Source organism: Trichechus manatus, unplaced genomic scaffold (genome assembly GCF_000243295.1).
Source record: "Trichechus manatus latirostris isolate Lorelei unplaced genomic scaffold, TriManLat1.0 scaffold00213, whole genome shotgun sequence".
Taxonomy (NCBI): domain Eukaryota; kingdom Metazoa; phylum Chordata; class Mammalia; order Sirenia; family Trichechidae; genus Trichechus; species Trichechus manatus.
The window spans coordinates 636,170-657,177 of NW_004444149.1; the positions used below are offsets into that span (position 1 = coordinate 636,170).

The 21,008-nt window shown below is 48.7% G+C and overlaps 1 protein-coding gene across 1 annotated transcript in view; it reads left to right on the plus strand.

The window, feature by feature from the left end:
* Positions 1–2,709: 2,709 nt before the first annotated feature.
* Positions 2,710–21,008, plus strand: part of IQGAP3 (IQ motif containing GTPase activating protein 3) — a 40,927-nt gene continuing 22,628 nt past the window's right edge. The window contains exons 1-13 of the mRNA XM_004388477.3: positions 2,710–2,813; positions 5,431–5,518; positions 8,480–8,636; positions 9,263–9,340; positions 10,671–10,747; positions 11,880–11,947; positions 12,038–12,151; positions 12,388–12,566; positions 13,041–13,119; positions 13,721–13,884; positions 14,517–14,604; positions 17,833–17,996; positions 19,557–19,714. Of these exons, the coding sequence (XP_004388534.1) occupies positions 2,777–2,813; positions 5,431–5,518; positions 8,480–8,636; positions 9,263–9,340; positions 10,671–10,747; positions 11,880–11,947; positions 12,038–12,151; positions 12,388–12,566; positions 13,041–13,119; positions 13,721–13,884; positions 14,517–14,604; positions 17,833–17,996; positions 19,557–19,714 (1,451 nt within the window). The 5' untranslated portion in view covers positions 2,710–2,776. The remainder of the gene's footprint in view (positions 2,814–5,430; positions 5,519–8,479; positions 8,637–9,262; positions 9,341–10,670; positions 10,748–11,879; positions 11,948–12,037; positions 12,152–12,387; positions 12,567–13,040; positions 13,120–13,720; positions 13,885–14,516; positions 14,605–17,832; positions 17,997–19,556; positions 19,715–21,008) is intronic.

Here is a 21,008-nt window from a genome sequence, read left to right on the forward strand (position 1 = left end):
GAGTGTTATACGATCCCACCCTAATCCTCTTTAACATAAAATTACAATCACAAAATGGAGGACAACCACACAATACTGGGAATCATGGCCCAGCCAAATTGATACACACATTTTTTTGGGGGGACATAATTCAATCCCTGACAGCTTCCATGACCCATTGTGTCCTGTTTCTCTGACAATTTCTTCTCGGTCTCCTTTGCTGGGCCCTCTTCCTCAGTCCACCTCTTAAATGCTAGTCTTCCCTAGCAGCACTCTGCCCTTCGGTCTTTCCTCTTGTTACTTTACATATTCTCCCAAGAACATCCACTCCTTTAATTTTTTTTTGAAGTTATCATAAGATATTTTACTTCCATCCAGTTTTTTTTTTTGCCATATTTTCAGCTAACTTGAATGGTATTTCTTGAAAAATATCATTGTTTTGGTTTCATTTTTTTTTATTGTGGTAAAATATAAGTAACATAAAACTGATGATTTTAACCGTTTTTAAGTGTACAATTCAGTGGCATTAAGTACATAATGTTGTGTAACTATCACTACTATTTATTTCCGAGTTTTTCATGGTCCCCTACAGAAACTCTGTATCATTAAGCAAGAACTCCCCATTCCCCACCCCCCCCATCCTATTCCTCTGATTTTTAACACCACCTGTAAGCCAATAAGGAGCCCTGGTGGCACAGTGGTTAAGCACTTGGCTGCTAACTGAAAGGTCAGCAGTTGGAATCCATCAGCCGCTGTGCGAGAGAAAGATACGGTAGTGTGCTTCTGTAAAGATTTACAGCCTTGGAAACTCTATGGAGCAGTTCTACTCTGTCCTAGAGGGTCACTATGAGTTGAAATCCACTCGACAGCAGTGGGTTTGGGGTTGTTTGTTTTTTGAGTAAGCTAATAGGAAGTTAGGCCTGGTGATCTGCTTCTGAAAGGTCACAGCCTTGAAAACCCTATAGAGCAGTTCTACTCTGCACACGCGGGGTCGACATGGGTCAGAATCGACTCAATGACAACTAACAAAAACAGTAACAGTAAGATGCTAAACACAGAACCCAGCTTATAATAAGCACTCAATACACGTTGATGTTGTGGGTCCGTAAGTCTGGTATGTGACAAATACCTCTCTGTTTTTTTCTATTTCAAGCTCCTATGCCACTGGGATGGTGGAAACTATGTGAGTCAGTTTGGGGGTTCCCCCCTCCTTTTCCTCAGGTTGGAGTCCAAGTAGGAAGAGGTATGTGATGCCAAGACTTGAGAGAAGGGCCCATCTGGTTTACAAAGGTATTCCCCAACATCTCCTTTCTTCTCATCCACCTGGCTTTTCAGGCCCAGGGACCCTCACTCCAAGCAGACGAGCAGGGCAACTCTTCCGGGTACTTCCTCTCTAGCTGGGTCAGGGAATTTCTAGCTGTCTAAGGGCACATCTGCCTGGCAACTGTTTCTTCGCAGGATCCTGTGCTCCTGGCGGACCTTCTCAGGAAGTAGGGAGCAGGACTCCTATCGTGAGGAGTCACCAACATCTAGACTGTCTCTACTTTCCCCAGATGGTAGTAGGAAAAGGGGAAGTTCTCTGGTCTCCAAGCGAACACTCACTCTCTTCAAATCCCACTTCTCCCAAACAATTTTATCTCAGCCCTGAGCCTTCTCCATTACTCTGGAGGCTTTAAGTTTAGATATTTTTTGTTTTCTTCCCCTTGGTGTTTCTTCTCTGAGGCTATGAGCCTAGGTTGCCTAGCTGCTTGAAGGGGGTGTAGGGGGAAAGGTAAAGGGAGAAATACCAGATGGGGAAAGCTCAGCCGGTAATATTCTAAAAAATACTCCTCAGCATTGCTGTCGTTGTCATCATTATTTTATTTTTATTAGTCCAGGCCCTTATTATCTCTCATCTGTGCTACTGCAATAGTCTCCAAGCTCTGTCCCTAGCCACATCCCCGCCAAACCCCTCCTGCAAAAGGGATCTTTCTAAAATATAAATCTGCCCTATGCCTACCACGTATTTGGCTCTTGACTGCTCTGCAGACGGAATCCCAGCACCTTAGTTCGGTGGCCAGGGTCTTGCAGGATCTGGACTTGTGCCTCTCCAGGCTCACTTCCTGCCTTTCCCAGGTTCAGCTTTGTTCTCCAATACAACTAAACTGATTTTAATTTCTCGCTCTTGCACATGCTGCTTCCACAGACTGAAATGCCTCTCTCCTTCAATCTGATGAATTCTCATTCATTTTTCAACCAGATCAGCTGTCACCTCTGCCAGGAAGTCTTCCTGATCCATCACTGCTCTTAATTATTGAATTTACTCTCTCCCTCTGACTTCTAATTTATTTGGCCATATGTCTATCACTCATTCAAGAACAAAAAGTTTAATTAGGCCATTAACTGTGCTTATTTATCTCTGCATCCTCACCACCTAGCTTAGTGCATCGCACCAAGTAGGCCCTGAACGTTTACGAGACCCAGGAATAATATAGGGAGCTGAGCAAAGGCTAATGGGAAAACTGCAGGACAGAGGGAAGGAATGACAGGGGAACGGGAAGGGGCAGGGACAAGGGTTGCCTGAAATAAGGCGGTTTAGCAGCGAAGGAGCCAATGAGGTTCACCCACGAGCAGCTCGGAGAACTGCCGGAACCGGAACCGGGCCACCAGGTGGTCCATTCTCCTCCCTACCTGGGCGGTCTAGAACTACAAATCCCAGGGGCCCTTGCGGCGCGGACCGGAAGTGTCCTGCCGAACTGTGGCAACGGTGAGGGGCGGTGGCTGCAGCGGCGGGAGATTCAAACCTGGAAGGAGGAACATGGAAGGGAGAGGCGCGGGCCCGGGCCGGGCGGCCTGTGAGTGCCGGAAGGGGCCCAGAAGGGTCGAGCAGCGTTGCCGCTGGTCCGGGGCTCAGCTGTCCCGGAGAGGTTGGGGAGGGGGTGGGCGCCGGACCTGCCGGGCGCGGGGCGGTGGTACTGTGCTCACGGGGAGGGGGCACTGAGTTCAGGCGCCAGCGGGCCGGGGTAGGCCTGTGAGCAGTAAAACGCTCCCTGACTTCTGTGCTGCGCTTCAAAGCTTACAGAGAGCCTTCTCCCCTACTCCCAAGTTCTGAGGCTCGAGCAGGGAGAATGTAGGTGGTCTAATGGCTCCTTAGAAGTCAGCAATTACTGCTGGCTCCGAACGTGCCAAATGCTGCTAGGGGACAGGACGCCTAAAGGGACCTGGGGAGCTCCAGGGTATTGAGATGCGGCTTTGAGACAATGCCTCTCAAGCTTTCAAAACCAAAAACCCATGGCCGTCCAGTCGATTCCAACTCATAGCGACCCTATAGGACAGAGTAGAACTACCCCATAGGTTTTCCAAGGAGCGGCTGGTGGATTCAAACTGCTGGCCTTTTGGTCAGCAGAGGTAGCTCTTAATCATTGCGCCATCAGAGCTCCTCTCAAGCTTTAGGGGGCTGGAATCACCGGGGAAGCTTGTGTAAAATGCAGATTCCTGAGCCCTATTCCAGAGCTTCAGCTCTAGTGGGTGGGGATTGGGGCCCATAATCTGCGTGTGTATCAAGCACTACTAAGCTTCTTGCCCCACCCTAGGTGATTCTGATGCAGGTAATCTATGGACTACACTTTCAGAAATACTGTTTTAGAAAAAGAGAGACTGGAGTTGGAAGGATTGGAGGACAGAAAGCTTTCCGTCTGATCTCCTGAATGGAAGGCAAACCTTGCTCCTCCAATCCCACCTTCCTCTCAAGAGGATTCTAAGAGCAAAGTTCACTAAATCTGTTGAAGGAAAGCTAGTGCCAGACCTGAGAAGGGCAGAAAGACTGTTTTTTTTTTTTTTTTTGGTTGTTGTTTTGAGACAGTGTTATGTGTACACAGTCCCATCCATCTCTCACAATACTCAATTCATAACTCTGAGGTGATGTCACTCGCTTACTGGTTTATTTTCCACGCTTAGCAACCAACACTTGTTCCTTGTACACTCCCTAGAAGGAACTGATGGATTTCCTGTGGTTGGCCAGTGCTTTCAAATCTGAACGTGGAAATGAGTATTATTATTAGTTTTTAACCATGCTTAACTGCCAATTAAAATAAGCCCTGCCTCTCCCCCAAGTCTGTTTGCAGGCTATAAGGAAATAGGAAAGAGTGGGAACGACATTAAATGCTGAGGCAAAGATAGATTGACTGCACTCTATCTCTTTTCAAGCCCTCTGAGTTAGTTTTTTTGGGGGTGTGTGTGTACCTTTCTCTTCCTGTGTCTGTTAGATTTTGTATTGTATTTTCTAAGTAAAATAGAAGAGAAGGAGAAAGAATGAAGGGAGGCTGTGGCTAATGCAGGGAGTACGCGTGCTGTTTCAGTTAGGGGATTTGCTCTTCTTGGGTTTGGGGATCAGAATATTGTCTACATTTTGTTCAGCTTGGAGATTATCTTCCCTAGGTGACCTAACCACTCGGGAGATAAAGAAATCTTTATGATCTTTTAAAATTATCTTTGCCCCGCCACTTAATCCCAAGTAAACCCACTGCTGTTGAGTCGATTCCAACTTATAGTGACCCTGTAGGACAGAGTAGAACTGCCCCCGCATTGGGTTTCCAAGGCCGTAAATCTTTAGGAAGGAGACTGTCACACCTTTCTCCTGCGGAGGGGCCGGTGGCTTCAAACCGTGGATCTTTTGGTTAGCAGCTAGGCGCTTAACCACTGTGCCACCAAGGCTCCTTTTTCACATGGTTCCCTCTGTTAGACTACCTTTTCCCCCTTTGTGCCTGTTCATTCTTGAGACCTAGCTCATAAGTAGAATCTTTTGCTTTCTCTGCTGCTTCCATAGGCTTTATTCATGGCCTATAGTCACATCTATCACATCAGGTTGGAGTTATTTACTTATGTGTTTTTCTATTCCAATAATAGTCTTTGTATTTTTTGAGTCAATTTCTATATTGTATTTCTGTGTCAGACATATAGGAGGTATTGACTGAATGAATGGCTGTTAAATGATGTGTCCTAGTTGCTTCTGTTAACCTAGCCTCTGGGAGAGAACTTGAGGAGGGTGACATGGGCCCAGTTCTTGGGGGAACTTGGAGTCTAATTAGGGATAAGATAAGAAGCTAAGTTTCCAGGCAAGGAGCACTCTGGACATCCGTGCTAGGAGGCACTGACAGAAGGGCGGTGAGGAGACTTGGGCAGGAGGGGGAGGATAGGAAGATGGGTAGAGAGGAAAAGGAAGGAGTACTTTGGATACAGGGAGGAATTTCCCTGTTAAAGGGTGGCAAGGCCAAGATGCTGACTGGGATATCTTTGCTGGATGGGAGCAGAAGATCGGGACCAGGGGTGTCGTGGAAAGAGAGGAGGGACATATGGGAGATGCTTCAGGTCTCTGAGAAGGGTTGCCTGAGGAAGTCTGTTAAGAAGAAGTTTCAATCCTGAGGCCCCCTAACTAATGCTCCCTTTGTTAAGTTATCCCCCTCCACTCCTCAGATGAACGCCTCACAGCTGAGGAGATGGATGAGCAGAGACGGCAGAACGTTGCCTATCAGTACCTATGCCGGCTGGAGGAAGCCAAGCGGTGAGTGGAGGGATAGCCTCTTTCTGGCCCCCTTCCCATCCTGCCCATACCAGGAGTCTCCCACCAAAACAAATGCAATGAGATGAGAGTCCATTCTGTGGGAAAGCGAGAGTTGAAATAGCATCTTTTTTAAAAAAAATTTTTAAAGCAAATCCCAAACATTTTTTTATTCTCCTACATACTTCAATATTTGTCTCTAAAAATATATGGATGTTTGCTTACATAACCACAATGCCATTAAAATGCCCAACCAAATTGTCTGTAATTCCTTGGAGGATCAATACCAGCCTATTTTCAAATTTCCCTAATTGTATAAAAAAAAAATACAAAATTATTTTTACAGTAGCCTTATTCAAGAAAATATAAAAGTTCACATTATTATATTGGGTTATTATGTCTCTTAAGTCTTTAATCTAGAGCAGCCCCTCCTGTCCCTTTTTGGTTCTTTATGTCATTGACTTGTTGAAGAAACCAGATCATTTGTCCTGTAGTACGTCCCACATTCTGGCTTTCCCTGTTTGCTTCCTTGTGTCATTTACCTTGTTCCTCTACACCCCATATTTCCCGTAAATGGATTGGCTTAGTCATCTAGTGCTGTTATAACAGAAATACCACAAGCGGATGGCTTTAACAAAGAGAAGCTTATTTTCTCACTGTCCAGAAGGCTAGAAGTCCAAACTCAGGGCATCAACTCCAGGGGAACCCTTTCTCTGTCAGCTCTGGAGGAAGATCCATGTCATCAATCTTCCCTTGGTCTGGGAGCTTCTCTGCGTAGGAACCTCACGTCCAAAGGACGCGCTCTGCTTCCAGCATTGCTTTCTTGGTGGTATGAGGTTCCCATGTGTCTCTGCTCGCTTCTCTCTTTTATATCTCAAAAGAGATTGGCTTAAGACGCCATTTAATCTTGTAGATCTCATTAGTATAACTGCTACTAATCCATCTTATTACATCATAGTGATAGAGTTTACAACACATAAGGAAATCACATCAGATTACAGAATGGTACACAATCGTACAATACTGGGAATCATGACCCAGCCGAGTTGACAGATATTCTTGGGGGACACAGTTCAAACCATGACACGGATGTTCGCTGTAAGGCTTGCTAAGATTCGGGTTCAACATTTGTGACAAGGAGACATCATGGGTAGTGCTGCATGCTTCATTTTGCATCTCATCTGGAGGAATGCAATGTCTGCTTGTCCCACTTTTAGCCCTGCTGAGTCTGATCCGGCAGTTCAAGTGATACCAACCTGATCTCTAGATTGTGAAATTCCTCATTAACCCTTTATCTAATGCTTTCGTCCATTGTTGATCCTCATTGCAATCTATTATCTTATTAGGGTTTTTGCAATATGACTATTTTCCAATTCTGTCATTTCTTCCACTTTTATTAGCTGAAATTATTTTCTAAAGAAGAACTTTCCCTTATTATCTTGGGGCTATTTGGTTATTGTTGAATTCAGTTTGTCCAGGAAAGGCAAAATAAATACTTAATTCTTTCTTTTTAATCAGTAGTGTGTATATGTATATATAGATAGATAGATATTTTTTTCTATTTAAAAAATGCAGTTATTAATCTTACAGTATGCCAAATATCTGTCTAGGTACTGTAGTTGTGGTTAGTTACCTTCAAGTCGATTTTGACTCCTAGCAACCCCATGCGACAGAGTAGAACTGCCCCGTGGGGTTTTCTAGGCTGTAATATTTATGGGAGCAGATTGCCAGATCTTTCTCCTGTGAAGCCGCTGGATGGGTTCGAACAGCCAATCTTTCGGTTAATAGTAGATACTAGGAAGATTCAAAGACAACATTGTGTTTACCTTCTAGAGACATGAAGTCCACTGTTAATAAACACACACACACGCACACACAACACAATTACAATACAAAGGAATAAATGTGCCTGGGCGATCCAAGGAAGGCTTGCGGAGACAACTCAATGGTATATTTTTAGTGTTCTCGAAAAAAGTGGATAGGACGGGGCAGACAGGAAATCAGGTGTCTGGCAGGGGAGGCGTGACTCGAAGAGTGACTGGCTGTCTTTGGAGACAGATCTTTCCCTGTTGTTGTTTGGTGCCATTGTGTCAGTTCCAACTCATAGTGACCCTGTGAATAACAGAACGAAACACTGCCCGGTCCTGCACCATCCTCACAATTGTTGCTATACTTGAGCCCATTTTTCTTTTCCTGTAGACCCCACTATTTAAGGGAAGTTTGGAGACCCCGTCTTAGGAGCCCTTATTCTTACACAGCCACCAGCAATAATAATACTTTATATTCAAGGTGTTTTCACCAACGGTAGATCATTTGTCCTGACAACTTCCCATTGAAACAGGAAAAACAAATGTTATTATCCTCATTTTGCAGAGTCAGCAGCTGAGGCTCAGAGAGGTGAAGTGGGGCAGGTGGTGTGGAAAGCAGCTCTTCTGATTCCAAGGGCTGGGACCTTTTCGCCTCAGTGTGCTGCTCCCCTCGAATCAACCCTAGGGGTTTCCCGCCACCCTCATCATCATCAAAGCTGGGTTCTGAGCTGTGTAGATTGTTCAGGCAGATGTGACCTTTCTGTACCCAAGGTTCTCAGAGAACATGCAGAGTGAAAGAAATGAGCAGATTCAATTTGGCTCAAGTCAAATGTGTAACCAGACTGAGGGAGAGGTTATGTAACAGGGTAAGAGCCTGATAAAGCCCCACTAAAGATGGGCTGGATCAGCATCTGTCTGGAAAGATTTTCTGGGGTAGGCGGGGCAGAGGGTTCGCCAATCCAGGCATTTGGGGCAGCTTGGGAGAAGATGGGAAGGGCCAGGCTATGGGCAGAGAGGGGAGTTGGGGTTCGGGCAGAAAGAGGAGGCAGGGGAGGGTCAGGGCTGCTCAGGGCAGAGGGTGAGGGAAGGTCCTGTGGTTGGAACAGAACCACTGGGGCCTGCCAGAGTGGCTGAAAAGGTACTTTCCTACTCTTAGCTGGATGGAGGCCTGCCTGAAGGAGGAGCTGCCTTCCCCGGTGGAGCTGGAGGAGAGCCTCCGGAACGGGGTACTGCTGGCCAAGCTGGGCCACTGTTTTGCACCCTCCGTGGTTCCCTTGAAGAAGATCTATGATGTGGAGCAGCTTCGATACCAGGTGGGGAATAGCATTCCACCTACCTTCTTCCTCTCAAATGACCCCTTCTCCTCAAAGCTGTCGGGGTAGAGTGACCATATAATTTATTGTCCAAACTTGGACACTTTCGAAGATGAAAAGGAGTGCTTTTAATCATTGTCCTGGGACAATAGGCATCAGTAGGTGTCTCCCAGCCAGGTGGGTGGGTATTATCCTTAGCAGCAAGGGGCACATGCTAGGTGGGCTTTGAGATGCCCCCGATAGGAGAACTGTTGAGCAAACTTCGACCCACAGTCCACACTCAGAGGCTGTGGGCTTTGCCACCTGAGGTTACTCTCTGGGCAGATTGCCCCCTACCTATGTGCTAGCCAGCCTGACTCTCTTCCCATCCCAGCTCTGGACTCCCTTTTTACAGGGAGCCTTACTGGATTGCTAATCTCATCTCTGTGCCATCCTTCCCAAATGTCCAGTTAGAACATCCATTCTTAGTGGCTTCTGTCTATGTGTCTTTGTCTTGAGGGGATGGGAGATCCACAAGTCAGGGTTCTTTGTGGATTTCCCACTGCCCTTGAGTCTTCATAGGGAGAACTCTGCCCACAGCACCGAGCACTGTGGAAACAGATTCTCTTCTCTTTCTTCCCTTTCAGGCAACTGGCTTACATTTCCGCCACACGGACAACATCAACTTTTGGCTCTCTGCAATAACCCACATCGGTCTGCCTTCGGTAACACTGGGCCTCAAGATTGGGGTTCATCCTTCCTTTTCACCAGCACCCCCTACACCTTATTTCCCTCTAGCCTTATCTCTGTATGTCTTCGAAATGAACTTAACCTACGTATAGTTCCTTGGGGCTGTACATCTTTGAACCAGGTCACTTGGTCTCTGCTTCCGCTTCCCTGTGGATAAAAGGAGGCGAAGGCTCCTGGGCCTAAGTTATGTTATTCGCATTATACAGAGGGCTCCTGTGCAATGTAGGAGATGGGCCTTGTATAGGCCAGCCATCTGAAATTGGGCCGCAATTTCACAGTGTGAAGTGAGGGTTTACCACATCCTTAGGTGGTAGACTTCAAGTCAGAAGCCTGGGCCCAAGTCCCAAATTGGACACAGCCTTATGTCCTCTCACTCTTTGAATCTTGATCTGTTTCTCATCTGTGAAATGGGGATAGTAATCCCTGCCCTGTCTGCTTTACCAGGTCGTCAGGAGGATCAAAAGATCTGTGTGAATTCCCTTTGTGAATTATAAAGAAAGATACAAATTAAGGCGTGATAGGATCCTACAATGTGTGGTTTCTTTCTGTTTTATTTTTCATCTACAGAATGTTTTTTATTCTTTCCACTATAGAAGGGAACTATAAAATGAGGAAACAGCGGTAAAGAAAGGCGCTTTGGTGGGAGGCGGGAGCAGTAGAGGGCATGTGTCCTCAGGCTGGAACGCTTTTAAGTCTTTGGATACGATCCTTTGTTACGAACCTAAATGTAACCAAGATGTATTGAAGTTAGGCCTCATTATACTCCCTAGGTGGCATGGGAAGTCGTGCCTGGGGTGATTCAGTTCTTGACGGGCCCCTATTGATCAGAGGCCTTCTGGCTTGGAGGCAGGGATGAGACACCCTGACCCCTTTGTGGTCCTTGGCCATGCAGGCCTCGTTGGGCCCTCTGTGGGAACATGGCCAGCTCCCCAGCAGGCCACCTTTCCGGTGAGAGTCAGAGGTGAGGCGCACAAGCTTGCTGTGTTTATAGGATGCCTAAGGGGCCTATTTCTCCTGGAGGATATGGCCCGCAACTTATAGCCTAAACAGCCTCGTCTGGTGTTTGGTTAATCCAGGGCCCCCTGCGATTGTGCCTGTGGCTGAGTCTTGGCTCAGTGTCTGTCCCCAGTGCCTTTCCTTTACACTAAGTTGACTGGAAATGGTTGGAGAGACTGGCCTAGAAGGCTTAGGCCACAAGGGAACACACCCCCCCAGGTCAGAGAGGAAGACCCCTTCTTTGGCCCCTCCCTATCTGGTGCTGCTGAAGGGCCCCCAGCGGCAGTAACTGGCTGGTTTCCCCTCCAGACCTTTTTCCCAGAGACCACAGACATCTACGACAAGAAGAACATGCCCCGGGTGGTCTACTGCATCCACGCTCTCAGGTGAGAGACCCCAAACTTTTTTTTAAGATTTTTTTAATTGTACTTTAGATGAAGGTTTACAGAACTAATAGTCTCTTATTAAACAGTTAGTACACATATTGTTTTATGACATTGGTTAACAACCCCACAACATGTCAACACTCTCCTTTCTCGACCTTGGGTTCCCTGTTACCACCTTTCCTGTCCCCTCCTGCCTTCTAGTCCTTGTCCTAGGCTGTTGTGCCCCATTGGTCTCGCTTTGTATGGGCCCGTCCAATCCTTGGCTGAAGGGTGAAACTTGGGAGTGACTTCATTACTGAGCCAAAAGGGTGTCCAGGGCCATACTCGGGGGGCTTCTGCAGTCTCTGTCAGGCCAGTAAGTCTGAGACCCCAAACGTTTGTCCTCCAGGCTCCTCCAGGTAGATGAAGCCAGCAATTGACAGCAACAAGCATTGCAGCAGGAAGGATGGAGGGTAGACCACAAGGACCACTTCTAGGAGAATAAGATGTTAGGGTTATGTAGTTGTGTTTAGATTTATGTGCATGTTTGTGGGCACATTTCTGCGTGACCCGTGTGAGTGGACAGAAGGGGTAGCAAGGTAGCAGAGACAGGAAGGTGGCAGGGTAGGGTCTTCAGTTTGTGACTGGGGTACAAAGGAATCAGAATAGGACCTATCACGAGCATCATACACAAGTCACGTAGTGTAAATGGTGAAGACTGGCTCCGCTCACAGCCAGCCGTCAGCAACTGGCGGGCTACATCATAGGAGGTGGCTGACTGCTTCCTTGTGTCTACCATGTCATCTCTTCTTGACTTCAGGTGTCCTTTCATGCCTCTGTACCCTTGCTCGGCGGATCTCGCTTGCTGTGCCCTTCCCATCCTTTGTCTTCACTCAATGACCTGCTACTGCAGTGTGACTTCTGTGAAGCCGTCCCCACCCCCACCCCAGTCCTCTCATGCAGTGTCTTATTTATCTTGCCTCGGGCTGACTTACAGTAACATTTTCCCTGTGGATTGGGGGGTGACTTGAGGGCAGGTGGTATGGGGTCTTCTTCTCCGGGTGCCTGTAATATCTCCTGCAAACCCATTATGGGCAGAGTGTGGAAATGAATAGACCCCAGTGCCTTCCAACGCCTCTCCCTTCTTTCCCAGTCTCTTCCTCTTCCGCCTGGGATTGGCCCCTCAGATACATGATCTATACGGGAAAGTGAAATTCACAGGTAAGCCCAACTCCTCCCCTAACCACTATAGTCTGGGTAGGGTCTTGAGGGTTCCGGGCCTGATGAAGGGCGCTGGTGGTGTCATTGCAGACGAGGAACTCAGCAACATGGCCTCTGAGCTGGCGAAATACTGCCTCCAGCTGCCTGCCTTCAGCAAGATTGGGGGCATCCTGGCCAACGAGCTCTCAGTGGATGAGGCTGCAGGTAGGGACTGTGCTCTGCCCTGCCAGCTCAGTGAGTATAGGACAACTCCCAGCCTCATAGCCTTCAGGTGGATGCTGGCCACCTCTCGTCCCCAGGCAGGGCCTTCAGGCTACCCAGTTCGCCTGGCCCTGCCTGAGAATGGATAAAGGGGATGATGCAGAGTGGCCTGCAGCTGGTTATGGCCTCGTCTGGGGTTTGTTCTGACCCCCTGACCTTGCGTCTATGCCCCTTCCCAGTCCATGCAGCTGTTCTTGCCATCAATGAAGCTGTGGAGCGGGGCGTGGTCGAGGACACCCTGACGGCCTTGCAGAATCCCAGTGCACTGCTGGAGAATCTCCGAGAGCCTCTGGCAGCCATCTACCAGGAGCTGCTGGCCCAGGCCAAGATGGAGAAGGCCGCCGATGCCAGGAACCGCGTAAGGAGGAGCCTAAACGGGTGCAGGGGCCGAAAAGCTGGGCAGCCTAGACAATCTCTAGTGAAACTAGGAATCCCCTCTGCCCTGTCTCTAGGTTCCAGAGTCGCTTAGAGAAACTATAGCTTGTCAGTGACTTCAGAGAAATAGGAGAGGGACTTGGGAGAATAATGAGAATTCAGAAGAGAAGAAGGAGAAGAGGCCCTAAGAGAATGGATCCTCAGGGAGGGCTGAGAAGAGACTCTGGAACATGGGACTGGATGAGATTTGGACTAGAGATTCCAAAGATTGGTTTGGCTTATCTGTGTCAGTGCCAGGGGTTGGGGACCCCATGATTTCCCCCCGATTCTTCCTACCAGACTGCCGTTTGGCCTTGGGAAGACCCCCAGAAGAAGAAATAGGTACCGATAGGGTAGGAGCCGTAAGAGAAGATTTAGCTGGTTTTCTCAGGTTCCCTTCTCAAAGTAGTTTTTGCAGGATGATGGAGAAAGCCAGGACATCTATGACCACTACCTAACTCAGGCTGAAATCCAGGGCAACATCAACCATGTCAATGGTAAGAGAGGCAGGCTGGGAGGGAGCTGAGGGAGTGCTCTCAGGCTAAGCCCCTGTCCTGGGAGGTTTGGGGGTGGCTTCTCTCAGGCCAGAAGGCCCTATGGGCTCACCTGGACCAGACCTGTCCCAGGGAAGGAGCAGAGTCGAGGCAGTGTGCTCTCCTTTCTTGCTCTCAATGTTTGGAGAAGTAGTCCCTGTCAGGGAGGCTTCTGTTTGAATGGAGAGGACAGAGGTAAGGGGGCAGGCCTTTCAGCTCTTGGGGCTGGGGCAGTTGGGCTGCCATCCTTCGAGAATGAAGTGTGGAGAGTGGATGGGTGTAGGGAGAGATCAGAGCAGAAAGGGACTGCTTGAAAGCTTAGGATAGGATGGGCATTTGCCTATTAGGTCAGGATATCCTCAGGGCCTGGGGTGGTGAGATGGGAAGGCCTCTGAAGAACAAGTGGAAGAACTTTTCTTGGACCACGTGGGCTCCAAGAACCCAGGGGGCAGGGTGAGGGTAATTGTGGGCAGGCAGGAAGAGGGCAGATTCCTGGGGCTGGGCTGGGGAGAGTGAGAGGTGGGCCTTCTCACACTGTCCATTGTGGGGTCTTGGTCTTTCTCAGTCCATGGGGCTCTAGAAGTCGTCGATGATGCCCTGGAAAGACAGAGCCCTGAGGCTTTGCTTGAGGCCCTTCAGGACCCTGTGCTGGCCCTGCGGAGTGTAAGAAGAGACTTTGCTGACTGGTACCTGGACCAGCTGAGTGCAGACAGAGAGCAGAAGGCACAGGTTAGGCCCTGTGACCTGCCACCTCTTCTCCCTGATGGTGGGATGGGAGCAGGATGGGAGGAGGGTCCTCTTAACCAGGAGCACCACTGTTAGTTCTTTCTTTTCAGTAGGTGCTGACTACCTGTGTAAATGGTTAAATCACTCTAAAGCCTAATGGACTAGACTGAGCAGCTTCTGCCCTCTCATAGTCTCCAATTGACCGGAGAAGACCCAGGGGTTCACCCAAGCAGGAGTCCTGTGCTCCCCCATAGCTGAATTGCAGCTTCAATTTAGCGATCTTATTTTCAATGCTGTTGACTTTCTCCCTGACACTATTTATATTTGTATTGCCTGTGTTGTTATAGCAACAATTGTGAGGATGGCGCAGGACCGGGCAGTGTTTCGTTCTGTTGTACATAGGGTCGCTACGAGTCAGAACCGACTCGACAGCACCTAACAACATGTTGTTTCAGACGCTTGCTGGGTAGGAAAGAACCAGAGGTCAGGGATGGGTTAACAGGGGTGGGTGGGCCAGGTTAGTCAGCCTAAAGGGGAGAGGTAGGATAAAACGTGCGGAGCTCATGCTCGTGGCCCTTGAAGCATGTCCATGGCCTTGGGAGGACTCCCTGTTAGGCATCTCTTCCCTCCTCTAGGAGCTGGGCCTGGTGGAGCTTCTGGAAAAGGAGGAGGTCCAGGCTGGCGTGACTGCAGCCAACATGAAGGGTGACCAGGAACAGGCCAGTAAGTCATCCCCCAGGCCTGATGAGACCTGGCCTGCGTTTGTCGCTGGCTCTTGGAAGCGCATCTCATGCCTGTGCCAGCTTCTGTGTTGGGCAAAGCCCACTACTGCCCAAATCCCAGCCTGGCACGGGACTTTCCACTCACGTAGTCTTCCCTCTTCCTGGCTGCCTGGCGGGACGCCAGAGGTAAATTCGTTACAGCCATAGAAATAATGACATGTCAGTGCTGCAATGGGCTGGCCTTTCTAGGGGCGGGCAGTTTCCTTCCAGTCACGTCACCTGTAATTTTGATAGTTTCTACCTGCTTGAGTTCCTTTGGCTCCTGAAATGTGATGATTTCCCACAGTGAGAGAGAAACTCATGATCCAACCCAGTTTCCCTTAAGAACATTATATACAAATATGATTCTGTGTTAACAGAATGTTAGTCGGTCATTAGCCCCCTCGGAGGGGATTAACCTGTTTTAGCGAGAGGGAAGAGACACAGTGCTGAGGCACGAGGCAGTAGCCTGTGGACACTCAACTGTTACAACTGCTTGTCTCGGTCTTGACTTGCTATCAGGTTTTGAGGTTGCTCAGAGCTTTCAGAGGCTATTTCACCGTAGCCCCCAGGCCACTCCTGGCTAGCTGCTGGCCTTATCAGGCCTGTGCAATCCTGCTTGTCGTTGCTCGAGGAGTCTCCGTAAAGCACAGAGTTGATCAGGTATCCTCTGTTGAACACCTTCAGACCTTTGTGGGTTCTTCCGTTATGTATCCTAGACTTCAGTTTTATTGGAAACCCTGGTGGCGTAGCGGTTAAGAGCTATGGCTGCTAATCAAAAGGTCGGCAGTTCGAATCCAGCAGCCACTCCTTGGACACCCTATGGGGCAGTTCTACTCCATCCTATAGGGTTGCTGTGAATCAGAATCAACTGAATGGCAACGGGTTTGCTAACCAAAAGGTCGGCAATTCGAACCACCAGCTGCCCTGTGGGAGAAAGATGTGGCAGTCTGCTCTCCTAAAGATGACGGCTTTGGAAACCTTATGGGGGCAGTTCTACTCTGTCTTGTAGGTTCGCTATGATTCGGAATTGACTCGACGGCAGTGGGTTTGGTTCTTGGATTTGGTATATATGAGCAAAGGAGCCCTGATGGCACAATGGTTAAGTGCTTGGCTGCTAACCAAAGGTCAGCAGTTTGAACCCACCAGCTGCTTCATGGGAGAAAAGACCTGGTGATCTGCTCCCATGAGGATTATAACCTAGGAAACCCTATGGGTCAGTGCTACTCTGTCCTGTAGGGTCCCTATGAGTTGGAATCAACTTGACTGCAATAGTTTTTTTTTTTTTTTTTGGCTTAGTCCTATCTGCTTGGCCTGGCAGGTAAGACCCTTCCAGAGTTCTTCCCCATCCCTCCTATTCACATTGCACCCAGCCAGCCAAGCCAGATAATCTGTTCTTTGATGGGTCCCCAGCCTTTCCCATCTCCAAGCCTCTGCTCCTCTGGATTCTATGTCTTCCACATTGTCACTTGTTGAAAGCAGGTAAAAACATCTTCCAAAGCCTGCTTTAAGCACCTCCTCCTCTGTAAAGTCTTCTGGCCTCTCCCAGCCAGAACCCCTCTTCCCTTGCACTGCTAAGCGTGTTGGGGGCAGGGGAGCAACTCTAACATAGCATTGACCATATTTTGCAGTGCACTGTGGGGTTGTTATATCCTTATTCCTCCCCAGTGAAGAGCCCAGGTGGCGCAACGGTTAAGCACTCGGCTGCTAATTGAAAGGTTGAACCCACCCAGCAGCTCCGCAGGAGAAAGACTTGGTGTTCTGCTCCCGTAAAGATTACAGCCTATAAAACCCTATGGGGCAGTTCTACTCTGTCACATGGGTCACTATGAGTTGAAATTGACTTGATGGCACCCAACAACAGCAACATTTCTCCCCAGTAGACACCAATGCCCATATCTGCCTGGCGTTTTATAAGCCCCAGTGTTTGAAAACTAAAACTACTTTGATTCATCAGAGCCCCTTATTAGCTCCCTCCCTCCCTTTGCAAGCCAAATGAGTCCACCTTGGCGCTAGTTCCTTATTCCTCTGTGCTGTCATCAAAGGTGGTCCCTGGAGCCCCTTGACTAACCTCACCATAGTTCAACTCCATAGCCCCCTGTCAATCTTGTTGTGCTCAACACCTGAGGAGCTTATCTCTGCCAGGACAGCCCTCTGTGATACACGCTGAGCTACTCAACCTCTAGGCTTGGCAAATCTCTTCTTATGCAGCCCCTTCTTAAAGCGACTCAGCCTCTTTTCCTCCTGAACGTTTAGAAACACATTTTGGACCCAGCAGAAGAGTTTTTTTTAATTTTTTTTTATTGTACTTCAGGTGAAGGCTTACAGAACAAATAGTTTCTCATGAAACAGTAGTATATATATTGTTTTATGACATTGGTTAACAACCCCACAGCATGTCAACCCTCTAACTTCTCAACCTTTTTTTTTTTTGGGGGGGGGGGTGAAAATACACATAGCCAAAGATATACCATTTCAAAAATTTCTACATGCACAGTTCAGTGACGTTGACTATGCTCTTCCAATTGTGCTGCTATTCTCACTTAAGATGAAGGCTTACAGAACAAAATAGTTTCTCATTTAACAGTTACTACACATGTTGCCCTATGACAATGGTTAACAATCTCACAACACATCAACAATATCCTTATTCAACCTTGGGTTCCCTATCACCTGCTTCCTTGTCCCCTTCTGCCTTCTGGCCCTTGTCACTGGGCTACTGTACCTCATTAGGCCCATTTGGTTTTACGGGGCTGTCCACTCCCAGGCTGAACGGTGAACCTCAGAGATAACTTCACCACTGAGCTAAAAGGGTGTCTGGGGGCCATACTCTCGGGGTTTCTCCAGTCTCCTTTAGGCCAGTAAATCTGGTCTTTTTTTTGTGAGTTACAATTATGCTCTACATCCTTCTCCAGCTCTGTCCAGAACCCTCTGTTGTGATCCTGGTCAGAGCAGTCAATGGTGGTAGCCGGGCACCATCTAGCTGTACTGGACTCAGTCCGGTGGAGGCCTTGGTAGCTGTGGACCATTAGTCCTTCGGATTAATCTTTTCCTTATATCCTGTTCTAGAAGAGTTTTTAATAGCAGTTATAAAGCCATTTCCCTCCGAGATCTCAGCAAAGCCCAGCTGGCTAGGAAGGAGAGCTAGCACTGAGTGCCCAGCGGTGCAGCCTCCCCTCTTCCGCTGCAGTGCTCCAGGCTGTACAGCGGATCAACAGCGCCATCCAGAGGGGAGTGGCAGCTGACACCGTAAAGGAGCTGATGTGCCCTGAAGCCCAGCTGCCTCCAGTGTACCCCTTCGCCTCGGCTCTATATCAGCAGGAACTGGCAGTACTCCAGCGGCAACAGCAAGGGGTAAGCCCCAGGAATGAGGGGTCCAGCTCTCAGGGTTCCCAAGCAGCTGGAGAGATCAGGGCGGTCAGACCCGAGCACCCTCTGAGAGTAGCCTCAGTTGCTGGCAAGTGTAGTGGAGCAGGGAGGGCTACTGGCCTTTCCTTCTGCACATATTATAGCCAGTACCTTTGATTAAGCACTGCTTTACATATGCTACCTCATTTAGTTCTTAACCTTATAAGTATTCCATTTTAGAGAAGAGGAAACCGGGACGTAAAGGTTAAGTAATTTGCCCAACACAGCTGTCACTGGCAGTGCTGGGAGGGATTGCAAAGCTGAATGTACTTGAAGCCCATGCACTTAACCACTCAGCTGTCCCAGCTCGCTTCAGACCCTACAGCCTCTCTTACAGTGGGGTAAGAGGGCCATCCCTCAGAGGGTGTCTAGTCTATTGGAGGAGTTGGAAGACACCCAAGGATCCAGGCAGACACAGTGAGGGAAGAGTGGATGATCTAGGTAGAAGAAGACTTCGGACCTGAGAAATGGAGGGAGCAGGGCAGGGGATAAGTCTGGGAAGGCTTCCTGGAAGAGAGGAGAATGGAATACAGAATCACACCCACAGCAGCACTTATAGAAGGTCTACTCCAGACGCAACCTGGACAGAGGCATGACCCTCAAGAAGAGCGGAGTGTCAATATATCAATAACTACAGTACAGGAAAGCCCAAAGTAAAGACTGAGAGGTGAAGCATTGTGGCTGAGGCTGTGCATGTTAGAGCCAGACTGAGTTCAAATCTAGCTCTGCTACTTCCCAGCTACATGACCTTGGGCAAGTTATTTACCTTCTCTGCCCCTCAGTTTCTTCACATATAAAATGGGGACAGTAACTATTCACCTCGTAGGATTGTCATAAGGATTAAATGGGTTACCGTATGTGCTGAGAAGAGAGCTGGGCACAGAGTAAGTGTTGTGTAAGTTTTAGCTGTTGTGATTATCACTAGCAACATTCTGTTTTCTACAAGGAGGACAGAGAGGATGCTCTGGACAGAGGGAACAGCATAGGCAGATGGTTGAGAAGGAGAAAAATGGGCAGGAAAGTGGGGCCCAGGGCCTTTCGGGTGTGCAGTGTGGGGGCAACCATTTTATCTTCATCTCTGTAGGCCCAGGGCCTAGTGTGCTTCCCAATACATAGGAGGAGGAGAAGGGAGATGGCAGAGCCCATTGGTTAAGTGTGAGCTCTGGAACCAGGCAGCTAGGTTCAAATTCTGGCTACATGGCTCACATTACTTGACTGTGGGCTCATATGACCGCTTATTTCCTCATCCGTGAAGTAGATGTTAATGGTACACACCTCATTGGCTCATTATGAAAATTAAGTGATAATGTGTGTGAAGTACTTATGCATTGAGCACACAGTAAGTATTCTCAAGGGTTAAGTATTATTTTTTAGTGGCTGAACCAGGCCATTGGGATTTGGGGGTGGAGACTCGGGGATATACAAGGGTCTTGGGGTCAGGTTGGAGGCTAGGCCCCCAAGCCCTTCACCAGCCCACTTGGGAATCATCCCTCCCCCGTGTTGTAGGAGCTTGGCCAGGAGGAGCTCTTTGTGGCCCTGGAGATGCTCTCAGCTGTGGCCCTGATTAACCGGGCCTTGGAGGCCAGGGATGCCGGCGGCTTCTGGAGCAGCCTGGTGAACCCCGCCACGGGTCTGGCCGAGGTGGAAGGAGAGAATGCTCAGCGGTGAGAAAGGTTTCGCCACATGTTGGGGAGGGCAGTGGTGGGGGCTGGGTGGAAGGGATGTAACCAAGATTCAGAGTTCTGCTTGGAGACTAGCCTTCTGCATCCTCCATTCCTGAGCCCACCCATCGGCCTTCCAGTTCCATCTCCTTTCTAGGAGTGGGTGGGTTCACAGTCATATGTTTCCTCCATTCATTCATTCCTTAATAGCTAATGTCTGAGTACTCCCCATGTGCCAGATACTATTCTGTTGTTGTTGTTAGGTGCTGTCTAGTCAGTTCTGACTCGTAGCGACCCTGCGCACAACAGAACAAAACACTGCCTGGTCCTGCGCAGTCGTCACAGTCTTTGCTATACTTAAGCCCATTGTCGCAGCCACTGTGTCAGTCCATCTCATTGAGGGTCTTCCTCTTTTTCGTTGACCCTCTACTTTACCAAGCATGATGTCCTTCTCCAGGGACTGGTCCCTCCTGATAACATGTCCAAAGTAAGTGAGACGAAGTCTCGCTGTCCTTACTGGGAAATAGCAGTGAACAAAACAAAGTCCCTGCTCTCATAGAACTTACATGCTAATAGAGGGCGACAGACCAAAAAAAATGCCAGATATGTCAGATGATCAAAAGAGAAGAGCTATGGAGAAAAATGAAGCAAGACCAAGCAGAAAAAGGGTGGGGTCATTTTAAGAGAGACCTAAAGGGCATAAATGGTTGCCATGAGGCTACCTGGGGGCAGAGGCCCTGAGAAAGAAGCATGCTTGGTGTGTTCAGAGAACACAAGGAGACCAGGGTGGTGGCATGTAGAAGGGAGAATAGAAGGAGAGGAAGATGGAGCAGCAGAGCCAGCCCGTGTAGGCCTCTGGCTTCTCTGAATGAGGAAGGAAGCCACGGGAGGGTTTGAGCAAGCAGGGAGATGATCTGACCTACTTTTCACAGGATCTCGCTGACTGCTGTGCTGAAAATCCACTCTAGAGGGACAAGGGGAGGAGCAGGGAGACTTGGGTTGAGTAAGCAGGCAGGAGATGATGGGGGTTTGCTGTAGGGTGGTAGCAGCGGATGGGGTGTAAAGGGGTTGGATTTTGGACGTATGTTGAAAGCGAGACTGACAGGATTTGGTTATGTAGCAGATATGGGGTGGGGGAGAAAGTGGGGCTGGATATGACGCCCAGACTTTTGGCCTGAGAGTTTAGAGTTCATGATTACTGAGATGGAAAGACTGGGAGACATGAGTTGGGTGGAGGGTATCAGGGGTTCAGATGTGTGAAGCTGGGTGTGAGGTGCACATTAGACGTTCATGTGGA